At 31.5% G+C, this 17,255-nt stretch overlaps 1 protein-coding gene across 2 annotated transcripts; it reads right to left on the bottom strand.

Annotated features, from left to right (window-relative positions):
- Positions 1–443: 443 nt before the first annotated feature.
- LOC111896391 (pectin acetylesterase 10) lies at positions 444–15,913 on the bottom strand. Of its 2 annotated transcripts, none has more exons than XM_052767160.1 (12): positions 15,477–15,913; positions 14,167–14,249; positions 13,295–13,424; positions 13,116–13,189; positions 12,808–12,894; positions 12,607–12,731; positions 11,816–11,876; positions 11,681–11,734; positions 11,529–11,606; positions 2,117–2,222; positions 1,868–2,013; positions 444–890 (listed from the first exon to the last, which is right to left on the bottom strand). In XM_052767160.1, exons 1-12 carry the CDS (start codon positions 15,691–15,693, stop codon positions 783–785), a joined length of 1,269 nt encoding a protein of 422 aa, XP_052623120.1. In that variant the 5' UTR covers positions 15,694–15,913; the 3' UTR covers positions 444–782. The 2 variants fall into 2 exon arrangements, with proteins under 2 accessions (XP_052623120.1, XP_023748152.1); XM_023892384.2 differs by lacking the exons at positions 444–890; positions 1,868–2,013; positions 2,117–2,222 and adding exons at positions 8,562–8,987; positions 10,051–10,196; positions 10,306–10,411 and having other exon boundaries at positions 15,477–15,911.
- Positions 15,914–17,255: the final 1,342 nt, after the last annotated feature.

The raw sequence follows: 17,255 nt of genomic DNA, 5'->3' as shown, positions 1-17,255 counted from the left end.
CATTAAAAAGGACAAAACTCAAAAATAAAAAAGTTTAGTGGCAAAAATCAAAAACTCCAAAATAATACCATTCATAACAACTTTCTAATTAATAAATATAATAATTATTAAGATTCAAGCTTTGAAAACCGAAATTAATTTACATTCATCTATTTGACTAAATCTATCCCAACCAACACCCAGATTCCACTATAGTTACCCCCTTTTTGAACTTCATATACCCCATCGTTCATCTTGAAATCCACCCGAAATATTTGTTTACCAACCTCATTCTCATTCATAGCGACATGTTTTCATCCGCCACTTTACCATATTTTCCAAACTCCCACTACAAGATTGTCGCTAAGTTTGTGACGTAAGCCATGCACACCCGTAAACAATAAAGAAACGAAATTTGATAATTATGGGTATTTTTAGGAAATAAAACATTAAATATCAAGAAATCTCATGCAAATACAATGACATTATCAAGAAATCTGGTCAATCTTTTTATAACAGTTTCCCAAAGTCATTGAACAGAATGAAAACGAAAGACAATACCATATAAAGAGTACCATATATAATAACAAGAAGTCAATAATCAATGATATGCTTTGCATAATGCATTACTCTCACAATACAAATATTGGAATATATAATAACACCTCCCACTTCTTCTTTGCCATAAAGTAGGGATTGTAGTTTATTCATGTCTCAGGTTGTTCTTCATCTTCATTCATAATTTCATAGCATAAATCTTGAACAAATAACAAATAAAGACATCCATCTAGATTCTGGAATTATCATCTAAATAGAAGATTGTGACAACTTTTGTCACATGGATACGGGCAGTCTGTTTCCTTCACACTTGATCGATCAAAAAACCAGTCTCCCACAGCCAATGCTATCGCCTGCATGGCATTTCAAGATTAGCATCTTATCTATGTCTAAACTTTCAACTCATCACGTGTTAAAGATTCAAGTGTTTCAAATTATTTCTTATTTGGGCATTCTGTATTTTAAAGAAATGGGAAAAATACAGAAAAACACAACCATTTATCTACTAGCATTCAGAAAAACCTTTACAGTTTGTTTATATCCAGAAAAACGCTTACATTTTCAGTTACCTTTCACATTAACCCAAATATCCGGTTTTTTAAAGAAATTTTCGATTGTTTTGTTACATCACATATATATTTTTTTTTCCAAAAATAAGCGACGTTGCCTCTCATGATAAAACGTGAGGAATAGATCATTTACTCAAGCAAAAAAAAAGTGACATTGCTTATATTTTTTTCCATGTCAACCTAAAAACGAACAAGATAAATGTCATGTCACAAAACAACCCGTAATTTCTTTAGAAAAACGGATATTTGGATTAATCTTAAAGCTAACTGAAAATGTAAGGGTCTTTCTACATATAAACAAAATATAAGGGTTTTTCTGAATGCTGATAGATAAATGGTTATGTTTTTCTGCATTTTGCCCTTAAGGAGAAATCTACTAATTATAAATGTGAAAACCATTTAAAAGATAGCACTTTGCCCATTGTGAAAATTTGGTAGATTTATCAAGTATAATGCTATGGTATAGAGTGTGATGTTGTAATAAGAGCTGAAAGTGGTATATAATAAAATAATTAAAAAGTACATTGCTCTTTCTTGCATTTATCTTTTTTACAGTAAATTGCAAAATTGGTCCCTATGGTTTACCAAAAAGTGCAGTTTGAGGACATGACAAAAGTGGTTGTAATGTGTTTGACATTAATCGGACGGATAGACTAAAACTGACGTCAGTGTGACAAAAATTGCAATTTTTTTTTTCACTCAAAAGGGTGGGACATGTAGATCACTCATCTATGTAAAATGACAAAAATAGCCCTATATACCTTGTTGTTAATAACAGGAGAATCATCTGCAAACCATGTATCTTGCCTTTCTGTCTGGCAATGAGCAAAACATGAATTTACAAACAATCCATTTTGTGTGGACTTTGAGAAGCCTTTAAGTGCATCCAGCATCTGGTTTCTGAAATCTGGTCAAAGGGTAGAAGAATTAGTCAACCAATGACATTATAATGAATATGAAGCTCATGATATTTAAAAAAGAAAAAAGAAAAAAAAAGGTTTGTATTGTACCTTGAAGGTAATTCATGTGAGAAGGTGAACAGTTTCCAGGGTTCTTTTGACACGCCTTCCAAACACCACTTGGATCAGCTGATGGAGCTGATAAACTGGAGAGAACCTGCGAATAAAGATGAATCTTAGATTATACATTGAATTGATTGATAATTGAATATAAATTTTTTTTTTTTTGCATGATGAAATGGAATAGATCATCTTTAGGGGTGTTCTTTTTTCTTCCATGTGGAATAAAAGGAAAATAAAGCCTTATAAGTTATAAACCATTTTATTTATGTGATTTTAGTGCTTATAAAAAAGGGTTAATCTCATAAATCACAATTCAATAACTCAAACAAAATGAAATATGAATTGTCAATGAAGTCTACGTGTCTGAAATCTTTTTTTTTTTTTTGATAGTATAACAACAATATGCAAAACTTGGAATATGTTTGATACATTTTTAATGAAACTAAATATAAAAAATAACATACCAGGAAGTTGAATTGTTTCATAAATATTTTTAGGAAATGTGAACTCGCCTTCATCGTGATCCATCATGTCGACATTTTCGAATGCGGGATTATCATCATTAGTTGGATAAAATCCATCCTCACTTGACAAGAATTCTTCATCGACTAAAGCAGTTTCAACTTCATTGATCTCGTTTATATCATCAAATCGTTGGGGAATGACAAATACATTACTGGATTCTTATGGACAACTTTGAGGACAAACTAAAATTGAATATCCGATTCAGTATGGTTTGTTAATAGTGATATTAAGAAACTTGGAATTTTTCAATACGATGGCTAATACACAATTGATGATGGTTCATTTCATAAATGTTTGTTACAAATGATATTAAATGTATCGTAATTATAGGAGGCTACCATTGAAAGAGTCATTAAATTTGATTAACCAATCCAAAATTGACATTATTAATGTAAAATACTATAACTTTTTTATTTAATTAATTTTATATATTGCTGAAATTTGTCCTCATGTTCTCACTCTAAAAAAAGTTTTCATATGAACTATATATATATATATATATATATATATATATATATATATATATATATATATATATATATATATATATATATATATATATATATATATATATATATATATATATATATATATATATATATATATGGAAAAATGAATATACCTTAAGGGTATATAAGAGTATGTACCCGATGTATAAAACTACATAGTTTCGATTAGTAGATTATATTTTGAGAAAAAAAAATATAGTTTCCATAAAACATATAAGTTTTCTAATTAGCCCCGACTAATACAGTTAACATCAACTCACGAGTCACGTCCTCCTTGATCGCCTACTTCCATGATTGACTGCTTATCATCCGAACTTGAGTCACCAAAAAAATATTTCAGAGAAATCGAATTCAAAGAAAAAAAATAACGATTTTAAAAAATCGCAAGTCAAAGAAAAAAACGATTTCAGAGAAATCGAATTCAGAAAAAAAAAATCCTTAAAAAAACAACGTAGTTTCCTTATGCTGTCACATTGACTAATTTAGTTGTTTCGATTCATTCCATCATCATCACTATGAACAAATTAGAATTAACAAAAAAGGATTTCAAAAAAACCGAAATTCACCAATAACAATTTCATTCAAATTGGAATTCAATTCAGGGAGTTCTCAGAAATTGCAACTCACATGAATTGGGTTTGATCAGACCCTGAAAAAACTACAAATCCTAACGATTTCTTTCAAAGTAAAAACAATATAAGAGATCGCAAGAAAAACAAAGAAGGTTCAGTTGGCTTGCTACTCTGTCCTCTGTTTTTTCCTTTTAGAGAACTTCCAAATAAGTCATTGATCTCATGTGTTTTGGCTTCTGTTTCCGAATATAGATGGTAATTAGGAAAAAGACAAAAACCAAAGTATTTGCCAACCATAAAATTAAGTATTATCTAAATTTCAAAATTAATGGAGAAAATACAAATCTAATCAAAATCCTTAATTACTTAACAAAAAACATGCAAAAAAAATCACTTAGCCAAAAATAACCCATATATATATATATATATATATATATATATATATATATATATATATATATATATATATATTAATGTGTCGTGTTTATAACCTGGTATAAACATAACCTACATCCTCAGTTGACCTGCTACTGTAAGTACCACAACCTAATCCATCTCTGTAAAGATTAGATGTAGATGTTACATATACATTGTTAATTATTGCTCCAAATGAGCCATATCCACATCTTTCAACTACAAAACCAGGGGCGGAACATGAATACTATCAATGGAGGGGCCGAAATCAAAACTTTTAAATAATTAATTAAGTTATTCTATATAACCTTTGAATTATCATAAGGTTTTTATTCTATATAAATTGTTTAACAAAGCTATTATATCATGTATGAGATTTTTAACAAAAGTTGAATAGGAAGATGATATATATATATATATATATATTAAATGATTAGGACTTACGATTATATATTTTTAACAAACAAAATTGTTTTATAACATTTTCATAATGTATTATTTTGTTTGATTAAATAACAATTCCTAGGCCATAACCAAATAACATATCATTTATTGTTGGAGCCTTTTAGTACTTTTTACAGCTCATATGTGTCTTTCAAATTTCTATCCATTATCATACCAAATTATGTGACTCTAGTGAGAGAAAGAGTGAAAAAAAAACGAAAGAAATAAAGAGAAACAAAAGGTTACAAAGGTTACAAATCCAGTGGGGATGATAGAAGGAGAACTCACCAGCCACGAAAATTTTTGAAGGGAGTTGCAGATAGGCAAACGACAGAGATGAGAGGTAAAAAAACGCACCGGTTAGAGAGGTCGTGTTGGTCGGTGTTGCATTCGGCGAACGGTAGAGATGAGAGACCGAGAGTGCACATAGTTCACCGAAGGCAGAGAGGAGAAAGGGACTAATGAGCACTCTAGAGCGGCGATATAGAGGTGTATACTCCAGTGGTTTTTTTCCAATTAATATAATTTTTTTGGTTTTCGCTTTGGTTTCCTTAATCAAATTGTATCCTAATTTACTAGGGTTGGTTTCGGTTTTTCAACAATCTTTGGAGTTTTTGTTATTGCTTATTTATTTTCCTTTCTATTATCCTAATGTCTACTAAGATATTAATAAAATATTGATTTTCTTGCTTTTTTGAAGTTAAATAGTAAATTAAATAATTTTGTTGAATTGTATATATGATGATATCATAAATCTAGAGGGGCCAGAAAGTTATGCATAAATAAAACTACATCTATATATATATATATATATATATATATATATATATATATATATATATATATATATATATATATATATATATATTTCAGGTATGGTAAATACATCAAAATTCAGGGGGGCCATGGCCCCCCCAGCCCCAATGAGGTTCCGCCCCTGTACAAAACATCATCAAAGAATCATTACAAAATAAGTTATAATCATATATATGTATGCATGTTTATATATGTTAATTTGGGCTCTCACTTTCTGATCCTTTGTCATCAGAATCTGAGTAGTATGCTGCTCTAGAATGGATGAAATGGCCATCTGATGTGGCACAATCTGCATGATTTATCATAGAAAAGATCAAAGCCGAAATTATGAAGAGAAAATGAAGTGAAAATGCCATTTTGGGAATATGAAGGAGAGAAGTTGGTTTTGTATGGAGAGAAACAAAGAGTGGTACTTATTTACTATGAATAAAATGACTTTGTGGTTGGTAATATTTTTAATCCTTTGATATTTTTGTGTTGAATGAAATATTTTTTGTCACATTTTTTCCTCGTCTTAGATATGGAACACCTCATTGATGACTTCCTCCTGCATATTTTACTATTTTACTTTTTTCATATGAAAACGAATGGCTGATATGAAATTAGGCTGTAATTTTGGGTTAAAAATGAAACTTTGTTGTAATTGTGGGTTTAAAATGAAATTTCTTCACAATTTTGTAGTTAAAAATGAAACTTTGTTGCAATTGCTGGTTAAAAATGAAAGTAGGTTGTCATATTATGTGACATCCCCATATTTCTCGGCCAGAAAAGACCGATTTAATCTATGTTTTTTAAAATAAAATCAGAGAAATCTTTTTATAAGATGTTGCGGAATTGGTCCCCAAACAACATATGATAAAAGTTTATCAAAATCCTTCATTAAGAAGGTATATATTTTCCATATGTATATCAAAACCTCGGGATGTCATGTTCTGATACAGATCAAAAGCATAAACAAGACATTATAAGCCTTTCAACAGTTATTTACAACTACTGGCCTATAATCCAAAAATCTCTTGTCGTCCTCCGACTATGCTCGGGGTCCACTACCTGTAATCATAAAACTGAGTGGGTCATGCTTGGGAGCCTGGTGAGCATATAGGGTTTTCAACCCACAATAATAATATACTTATTAAGTTCACCAATCAACAATAACCCTGATTTCCCATTCCCGTTGTCCTCACTTTACGTCCCTAAACACCTATCACAAGGGACCTAGCCTAAGGATTATCATCGGGATGGACACTACTGCTAAGGGGTTTCCTCAGCCATACATGTCCTTAAGGCAACCATGAGGGGGACGGAGTACGCCAATGAACATTTAATTCATCAACACCTACAAGTTGCGAACCTGCTAGTGTTCCACTGGACTATCTAGAAAGTCCGTGGTCGTCATCTATACTCCGCTAGATGACTACAACAACAACAACATCGAGGCCTCTCACCATTTTAACACACATCAACTATTTCATCTGCCCATGTTCTACCCAACAGATTTTGTAGATAAAAAGCATATACAGTTTAAAACTTGTATAAAACATCAATTCAACAGTCACCTCGAATAAACAATTAGCATATTTACACATAACACGTATTTCAAGGTAAATACTTCATATGTATGTGTAAATTGAAAGTAACTACACACTCACGTATTTTGGTGAAAATCGGGCAGCAATTTGTTTCCTAAAACGATCGTTTCTATTAAAACCGGGAGTTTTATTGAGAAACCGGGCTCTGCAAAAGTCGGGCTTCGAAACCGAAAAGATAAATTTTCCGGGCTTCTCGGGCACTTCGTGGGATATTCCGGGCTTTACAATCGATACCGGGGCTTTGCAGGATGTTAAGATGAAGAAAATATGGGTTTAGGGGTTAAAAGTGGCAATTTCTTAAAAATATCCGAGAAGGCTCGCAGCCTTTTGTTTATAGGGTGAAGCTTCTGATCGGACGGCTGAGAAGCTTCTGATCCGACAGCTGAGAGGCTTCGTAGGGGGGAGGCTCGCATGAGGGTTGCGCGTGCGAAGCAGCTACTGGCGGCCTGTAATTGGACCGAAGTCCGGATCCGATGAGGGAAGCTCGTGGCTTCTACGAGGGCTCGGACACGAGGGAGAAGGCACGCGTCGGATCTTCTCTGGACCACTTCGGATAGGGCCATGTGCTCGGATGACTCAGCAGCTTCGGTGACTCAGCAGCCTGGTGACTCAGCAGGACACGTGTCACATTCTAAGCGAGGGTGACGTGGCAAAGTGTGACTATGCGAAATTTCTCGATTTTCGCGCCAAAACTTCTAAAATCCATAACTTTCGCATACGAGCTCCGTTTTTGACGTTCTTTATATGCACGCGTAGCTAAAATTACAATCTACAACTTCCGTTTAGACTTTTTTTCCCACAAAAAGGAGTCAAAAATACTAAACTGGCATTGTTTTGAATATTGGTTCCTAATCTTACACTTTTCCCATATATATATATATATATATATATATATATATATATATATATATATATATATATATATATATATATATATATATATATATTAAAATAAAATTTACAAGGACGTTTTTTATACTTATAAAATTACAGAGACTATCTACCAATATCCAAAACCTGTGACAAATTTAAAAATAAAAACATTAAAAAGGACAAAACTCCAAAATAAAAAAGTTTAGTGCCAAAAATCAAAAACTCCAAAACAATACTATTCATAACAACTTTCTAATTAATAAATATAATAATTATTGAATCCCAAAACAATACTATTCATAACAACTTTCTAATTAATAAATATAATAATTATTAAGATTCAAGCTTTTGAAAACCGAAATTAATTTACATTCATCTATTTGACTAAATCTATCCCAACAAACACCCAGGTTCCACTATAGTTACCCCCTTTTTGAACTTCATATACCCCATCGTTCATCTTGAAATCCACCCAAAATATTTGTTTACCAACCTCATTCTCATTCATAGTGACATGTTTTCATCCGCCACTTTACCATATTTTCCAAACTCCCACTACAAGATTGTCGCTAAGTTTGTGACGTAAGCCATGCACACCCGTAAACAATAAAGAAACGAAATTTGATAATTATGGGTATTTTTAGGAAATAAAACATTAAATATCAAGAAATCTCATGCAAATACAATGACATTATCAAGAAATCTGGTCAATCTTTTTATAACAGTTTCCCAAAGTCATTGAACAGAATGAAAACGAAAGACAATACCATATAAAGAGTACCATATATAATAACAAGAAGTCAATAATCAATGATATGCTTTGCATAATGCATTACTCTCACAAGACAAATATTTGAATATATAATAACACCTCCCACTTCTTCTTTGCCATAAAGTAGGGATTGTAGTTTATTCATGTCTCAGGTTGTTCTTCATCTTCATTCAAAATTTCATAGCATAAATCTTGAACAAATAACAAATAAAGACATCCATCTAGATTCTGGAATTATCATCTAAATAGAAGATTGTGACAACTTTTGTCACATGGATACGGGCAGTCTGTTTCCTTCACACTTGATCGATCAAAAAACCAGTCTCCCACAGCCAATGCTATCGCCTGCATGGCATTTCAAGATTAGCATCTTATCTATGTCTAAACTTTCAACTCATCACGTGTTAAAGATTCAAGTGTTTCAAATTATTTCTTATTTGGGCATTCTGTATTTTAAAGAAATGGGCAAAATACAGAAAAACACAACCATTTATCTATCAGGATTTAGAAAAACCTTTACAGTTTGTTTATATCCAGAAAAACGCTTACATTTTCAGTTACCTTTCACATTAACCCAAATATCCGGTTTTTTAAAGAAATTTTCGATTGTTTTGTTACATCACACACACACACACACACACACACACACACACACACACATATATATATATATATATATATATATATATATATATATATATATATATATATATAGGTTAACATTGAAACAAAAATAAGTGACGTTGCTTCTCGGGATAAAACGTGAGAAATAGATCATTTACTCAAGCAAAAAAAAAGTGACATTGCTTATATTTTTTTCCATGTCAACCTAAAAACGAACAAGATAAATGTCATGTCACAAAACAACCCGTAATTTCTTTAGAAAAACAGATATTTGGATTAATCTTAAAGCTAACTGAAAATGTAAGGGTCTTTCTACATATAAACAACATATAAGGGTTTTTCTGAATGCTGATAGATAAATGGTTATGTTTTTCTGCATTTTGCCCTTAAGGAGAAATCTACTAATTATAAATGTGAAAACCATTTAAAAGATGGCACTTTGCCCATTGTGAAATTTGGTAGATTTATCAAGTATAATGCTATGGTATAGAGTGTGATGTTGTAATAAGAGCTGAAAGTGGTATATAATAAAATAATTAAAAAGTACATTGCTCTTTCTTGCATTTATCTTTTTTACAGTAAATTGCAAAATTGGTCCCTATGGTTTACCAAAAAGTGCAGTTTGAGGACATGACAAAAGTGGTTGTAATGTGTTTGACATTAATCGGACTGATAGTCTAAAACTGACGTCAGTGTGACAAAAATTGCAATTTTTTTTTCACTCAAAAGGGTGGGACATGTAGATCACTCATCTATGTAAAATGACAAAAATAGCCCTATATACCTTGTTGTTAATAACAGGAGAATCATCTGCAAACCATGTATCTTGCCTTTCTGTCTGGCAATGAGCAAAACATGAATTTACAAACAATCCATTTTGTGTGGACTTTGAGAAGCCTTTAAGTGCATCCAACATTTGGTTTCTGAAATCTGGTCAAAGGGTAGAAGAATTAGTCAACCAATGACATTATAATGAATATGAAGCTCATGATATTTAAAAAAAAAAAAAAAAGAAAAAAAAAAAAGGTTTGTATTGTACCTTGAAGGTAATTCATCTGAGAAGGTGAACAGTTTCCAGGGTTCTTTTGACACGGCTTCCAAACACCACTTGGATCAGCTGATGGAGCTGATAAACTGGAGAGAACCTGAGAATAAAAATGAATCTTAGATTATACATTGAATTGATTGATAATTGAATATAAAATGTTTTTTTTTGCATGATTAAATGGAATAGATCATCTTTAGGGGTGTTCTTTTTTCTTCCATGTGGAATAAAAGGAAAATAAAGCCTTATAAGTTATAAACCATTTTATTTATGTGATTTTAGTGCTTATAAAAAAGGGTTAATCTCATAAAAGATCTTATATTTTGTGTTTTTTTCGGATTAAACCTCAAACTTTATTTTATTTTTTCAGGAAAAGATTGCATTTTTTAATTTTCTCCGATCTGGCCCTTTTAGTCATTTTTTTCTCTAAAAAAATTGTAAAATGTGAGGGTTTTTCAGGAAAAAACTAAAAAAGTTGAGGATTTATTTGAAAACATTTAGAAGGTTTAGGGGTTTTTTTCAGAAAAAAAAAAATAAAAAAGACAAAGTTGAGGTTTTTTTCAGAAAAAAAAATTAAAAAAAAAAAAAAAAAAAAAAAAAAGACAGTTGAGGGTTTATAAAAAAGGGTTAATCTCATATAAGACCTTACATTTTGTGTTTTTTCCGGATTAAACCTCAAACTTTATTTTTTTCATGAAAAAGACTGCATTTTTTTCATTTTTCCCATCTGGCCCTTTTAGTCATTTTTCTCAAAAAAAAAAAAGTAGTAAAATGTGAGGGTTTTTTCCAGAAAAACTAGAAAAGTTGAGGATTATTTGGAAACATTTAGAAGGTCGAGGGTTTTTTACGGAAAAAAAAGACAAAGTTGAGGGTTTTTTCAGAAAAAAATGAAAAAATTTAAGGTCTTTTTCATGAAAAAAAATAAAGATGAGGTTTAATCTGGAAAAAACACAAAATATAAGGTCTTTTATGAGATTAACCCTATAAAAATTTCATGTTTTTATTAAATTACAACTGTATTTTCTAAAAAAAGCAAAAAAAAAATTATATATTTTTTAAATCATAATCTTATGTGGGTTTAAATATTTAATCAAGTTTTTAATGTGTAATCATTTATATATTTCTAAAGTTCATTGGTTATAATAATTAACATAATGCTTAGAGTAGATTTAAAAAAAATAAAAAAAATTAAGAATAAAATACATGATAAGATTTACCTGCCAAGAATCATAGGCCGCATTGAGAATAAACATAGGTGTCTTGATATTCGGAACCACGTGCTGAGGGAAGAAACACTGGAATCCAAAACCGAGCATAAGAACGGAATGGAATCTGCGATTCCATCAAATACAGGAATTTGAATACTTACCGAAGTCGGATTGAGTTGGTTGAGGCAAGTCGGTGACAAGTTTTTAGCAACGCCCTGTTGAAAATTCATACAACCATGTTTCATATATTTTAGTTTTAACAAAATGTAATATTTTTTTAAAGTAATTTAAATTACCTGTAAGGTAACAACACCTTCATACATGTTCCTTAGTGTATGTCCCCCCGATACATCAACTCTAAATTGTAAAATAAAAATAAATAAAAAATAAAAGAAACAAAAAACAAAAAAAAGAAACATTATATAAAAAGAAAATCATCCACCAGTAAGGACACGACATGACAGGACACGACATGACAGGACAAAACAAGTGGCCATGTGCTATATCTAGTATCCATTGGACTTCTACTGCAACTCAATTTAATGAAAGAAAAAAAAACAATTATTTTACAAAGTAAATTACACGAATGGTCCCTATGGTTTGGGTAACTTCCGTGTTTGGTCCCTAGCTGATTTTTTTAACTCGGAAAGTCTTTATTGCTTTTTTTGTTACAAGCTTGCTCCCTACTATTTGTTTTTGTTATGCGTTTGGTCCCTGTCATGCCTAAAAAGACTATTATATAAATAAGGAAAAATGGTGGGGTAGGTAAGGTAAGATGAGAGAGGTTGGGTTGGGGTTGGGGGTGTGTTTATTTAAATAAATTGAAAAATCAAGGGTAAAATAGTTTTTTTAGGTAAGACAAGGACCAAGCACGTAACAAAAACAAACAGTAGGGACCTTCCGAGTTAAAAAAATAAGTTAGGGACCAAACACGCAAATTACCCTAAACCATAGGGACCATTCGTGTAATTTACTCTTTTACAAAAGACATGAGTGACCCTTCTGTCATAAAAAAATAGCCCTAGAAAGCCTGTCCAGTCCAATCCAGTCTCATGTAATAAACGCAAGATAAAACTATAAATCTTACGCGTCCATGAACATCCCGGCATCAGCCAGACACTTGACTTTAGTGCTTCCAGAGAATAAAGAATGGAACTCGTCACAATGTAAAATAGATGCCAAACCACCAGCCGAGCACCCAGAAAGAAGCGCCTAAAATTCATATATATTATCGCGAAGAAATCTTTATTGTGAAAATAATTAAATAAATAATTGATAAAAAGATTACTTGATCGGCATTCCTCATCCCCTGTGACATCAATTCTTCCATTGCTGCCAACCAAATTTTTTGCCCTCTAAATTGCAGGTCATTAGCCTGTTACCATTATATAAACATCATTAAGCAACTTCTAAAACAATAACAAGTGTCACATTATACGCTATGTATATTGTGACACGTTAATAAATGTGTCGGGCACTTTGTGCCCGACACATTTTGGGTTGATACATGTATCAGGTCCATCCTCCCTGATACAAGGGATAATTGTGCCTGATACAGTATGTGTCAGGCACACTGTGTGAAGGACTGATACCTACCTTGTCTTCTGAATCGCCAGCAAAAGAAGCACCATCACAATAACGGACCTTTACTCGATTCCAATTGAAAAAATCTGAAAAAGAAACTCAAAGTTGAATTAAGATGAATATATGGTAAAGAAAAAGAAAGATAAATTCTCATTACAAGTTTCTAAATCGATGAAGCAATGAGAGGAAACCTGGATTTTCTTCAGCCTTATTGCTAAGAATTCCAGTGAAGGCCAATTGTTTTTCAAAACGATTTGAGGATCCACGTCTTGTTGTTTTTCGGTAAACACACGATCTAATAGTGTTACACCATCCTCCACCCTGTAATATGATGTTTAATTAAATAAATTTAGGAATGTAGAGAAATAAAATATTGGATCAAGTATCACATCATGTTTCTTTCTTTTTTTCTATGACTATTAATATGTTCTTTCTGCGTTAAATAAAAAAAAACACCCACATATGGTTTATCATATTAAAGTCTATCCCGATTAATAACAACTTATTGACTTATTGATTTTTAGAAGAGTCATTAAGTCAAAAAAAAGTGTTTGGCAATATGAAACCTTCAAAAATAAGATTAAATAAGTTAGGATTTCTAACTTTTCAAAACTCATTATGACTTTTTGGTTGTAAAAAACAAATACCCCTTAAAACATGTATAAACTAACACAAACACCTTTTAAAAATACAACTTACTGACTTATTGACTTTTCACCACCACAAAAGCTAATTCAAAGTTCAAACACTTTTTAAAAAAATCATTTTCTCACAACCATAAGTCAATAAGTCCTTTTACCTAAAAGTCATTTTGAATTTCAAAATGAAATTCCAAACACCTAGTAAACCAATTAAAGTAAAAAAGGAAGAGTATCAATGATATTTTTTAGAAAACGTGATAGTAGTAATAATTATGACTTTATGAGTGGATATATGGATACTAAAGACAAGCACATGGAGGATAGGATGAATAATTAAAGGTATTTAAATCGTGGAAGAAAATAAATAACACGTAATTAAATATAAATTGATGGATGTCATTATCGATTTAGCTGTCGCAAACCTCCAATTGAATGAGCCAACTGTTCGATCCAGATTCAAATCCACGGTGCAAATGATACCCAGGTAATGTTCCATCCAAACATACTGTAGAGAGCGAAACACAGGATAAGAATCTCTAAAAGTATCCCACTTACTAAACTAATTACGAGATATATACATATGTAAAACAACAAGAATCTCATTCTCATGACCCATGGAATAAAATGACAACTAGTGATAAAGTATTGAACTTTATAGAAATAAAACGTTGTGGGGTTAGAAAAATAAAAAATACGTGCACAAAATTTAAAATCTTGAACTACTTTGATGAAATTCAATAATTAAAATTTATAAATTTTTTTTTGTCGACAGAAGAGCATGATGATGAGAAGAAAAACCACAAGAATCTCATGGCCCATAAATGATAAAAGTACTAAACTTTTTTGCGATAGCGCATTTTGTCGGTGGATAACTTATAATATTTACTTCAAGTTTGAATCGTGAAACTTATAAGATGAAATTCAATAATTAAAAGTGAATTTTTTTTTCTGGGTTTTTTTGGAATTGATGAGTACAAACTGTAAAAATGGGTACGATATTGAGGGGGAAAAAAACACAAGAATCATATGTCTCATGAATAGAAATTAAACCAAAAGTGATAGCAAGTGATAAAGTACTAAACTTTACAGAAATAAAAACATTTTCGGGTGGAAAACTATAAATATTGACATCAAATCTGAATCTGGAAACTACTAGGATTTAATTCAATAAAAAAAAGTCCAATATATTGAGGAGAAAAATCACAAACATCTCATGACCAGAAATCAAGCGAAAATAATGATAAGTAATGATAAAGTATTAAACTTATATGAAAATAATTATGATTGATTTTTGTCTTATGTTTTGGGATGAAGGTACAAGTTGAAAAGATGACCGATATGTTGAAAAAGAAACATTTAATCAATAATTAATTAAATCCTATTGACAAAATCAAGCAAATTGTATGACACAAAAAGAAAATGTGTATCTAAAAACCAGTGAACTAATTGTAAAACTACTAATAATAGCAGCACAAAGAGCGGCGGAGTGAGGGATGTTCTTGAATACAATCAAGAAAACATTAAACCCAAACACCCAAATCCGCAAATCAAGAAAACAAGAAAACATCAAATTTAATCAAATCTGCAAATCTAAGAATTGGTTTCACATGGGTTCTTCAAATCTTGAAGATTCGAAAAGAAAACCCACACAAAATGCACATCGAAATCTAGCGAAAACCCATTAATAATAAACAAAAAGAAAACTGAAAAATGGATAGAAAGGGTTAATTACCGGCGCCTTTAGCAGCAGCTCCGGGAATGAGAGTGAGGCCGACAAGCAGCGGTTTAGGAGCGGCGGCGGCGGCTGAAGAGGCTTCTAATAATGAAAGAGTTTCAGTCGTATTGAAATGGTATTCAGTTTCATCAAACTCATATCCACCCACTAAATTCCCAAAAACACCAAATCCAATCGATAATATCAAAACCCATTCGCATAATCGATTCGTCATTCTCAAATCTTTACTCTTCCCACAGTATTTTATGACGTTTTATAGAATCGTGTGTAAATAAATATCCAAATGTACGAGATTTTGTTTCTAAATCTAGCTACTTAATAGAATCAAAGTGTATATTTAGTTTAAAACGTAAGCGTCAGTGGGAAAAAGAAAGAGAAAGAGAATGAGAGGCAATTTTATGTTTTTTGCCGGGGCAAAGCCAAGGATTCGATTCTTTTTCATCGCCTTTTAATGTTGTATTTACGTGAGCCACGCTTCGAATCTTTGTGAAAATCAATGTTAGTGAACTTCTACCCCTACACTTTTGTTTTTTTAATTTTTCTGTCCTTCTAATTTGTATTTTTACATATCTAATGCTCTAATTTATCTTATCTGCCAAAGAGACCTAACTTACAAACCGTCAAATTAGAGTAACATTAAAAATATTGGTTAGTGAGCCATTATATATATATATATATATATATATATATATATATATATATATATATATATATATATATATATATAGGTAAAGGTTCAAATGAGAACCAAAAAAGGTTAAAAATCGTAAGAACCTCTAATTTTAGATGTTTATAAAGGGTTTAGGGTTTAGGGTGTTTATAAAGAGTTTAGGGTTTAGGGTTTAGGGTTTAGATTTAGGTTTAGGGTTTAGGGTTACGCTAAACCCTGATGGGTTTTGGCCATAAGAACATATGCAAACCCTAATGCTTGGATCTAGGTTTCTCTATTGTACATGCAATTCACCCAAGACTTTAAACCCTAGATCTAGCATATGATAATCAATATTATATATAATAATGGGTTTAAGATATTACCTTGATTGTTATGTAGAAATAACAATCACAAATCCTCCTTGTAATGACTTTAGAACGCTTAGAGTCACAAATGCCACTCCTCTAATGGCTCACAAACACCAAGAGCAAGAGGATGAAGAATAAGGAGAGAAGAGTCTGCCCAAAACGTGTGAAAACCCTAGAGAACAAGTTCACCACGTTTTTGGGGCTTAAGGGTCCTTTAAATAGTGAGGCTATTAGGGTTAACTAACAAGGAAACCCTAATTTAGATGCTTAGGCCCTAAGCACCCATGGACTCCTTCCTTAAAGGCCTAGGACGATTTCTAATTGGTTTCCCCATAGAATTCGTTCACCCCTTTAATATGGAGTCCATTAGCTCAATATTCAACTATCATACAATTGACAGTTCTAGTCCCTTAAGTTTAATTAATGTCTTTTAGCCACAAACTTAATTCTTATTAATTCTTGACTAATATTAATTAAACAATATGATTTCTCCTTTAATATATTATTGTTATAATATATTAATAAATCATAATTAATCCTTTATCTCCATAATTCATCCTATCAAGTTGTTTTGGTGAAGGCAACCCAAAAGGACCTTGTACCATCGGGTCAAGTACATACCAAAATAGTTATGGACTTAGACACTAATCCAACAGTCTCCCACTTGGATAAGTCTAACAACTATTTTGCGTATGACTTCAGATCCTAATCTGCAATCGTAGCTTTCTAAAGCCGTTGTCAACTCTGATTTTATCA

The sequence above is a fragment of the Lactuca sativa genome, chromosome 9, assembly GCF_002870075.4.
Source record: "Lactuca sativa cultivar Salinas chromosome 9, Lsat_Salinas_v11, whole genome shotgun sequence".
Taxonomy (NCBI): Eukaryota; Viridiplantae; Streptophyta; class Magnoliopsida; order Asterales; family Asteraceae; genus Lactuca; species Lactuca sativa.
The sequence above is the reverse complement of the archived record's forward strand: the minus strand, read 5'-3'. Positions and strand labels throughout refer to the sequence as shown.

Bases quoted from the DNA above. Each gene is read 5' to 3' on its own strand.
- LOC111896391 (XM_052767160.1), bottom strand. From the start codon at position 15,693: ATGACGAATCGATTATGCGAATGGGTTTTGATATTATCGATTGGATTT. The intron at 14,250-15,476 runs GTAATTAACCCT...CGCTCTCTACAG, and splicing joins AGCTGCTGCTAAAGGCGCCG to TATGTTTGGATGGAACATTA. The intron at 891-1,867 runs GTATATAGGGCT...AATGCCATGCAG, and splicing joins CTCCTGTTATTAACAACAAG to GCGATAGCATTGGCTGTGGG.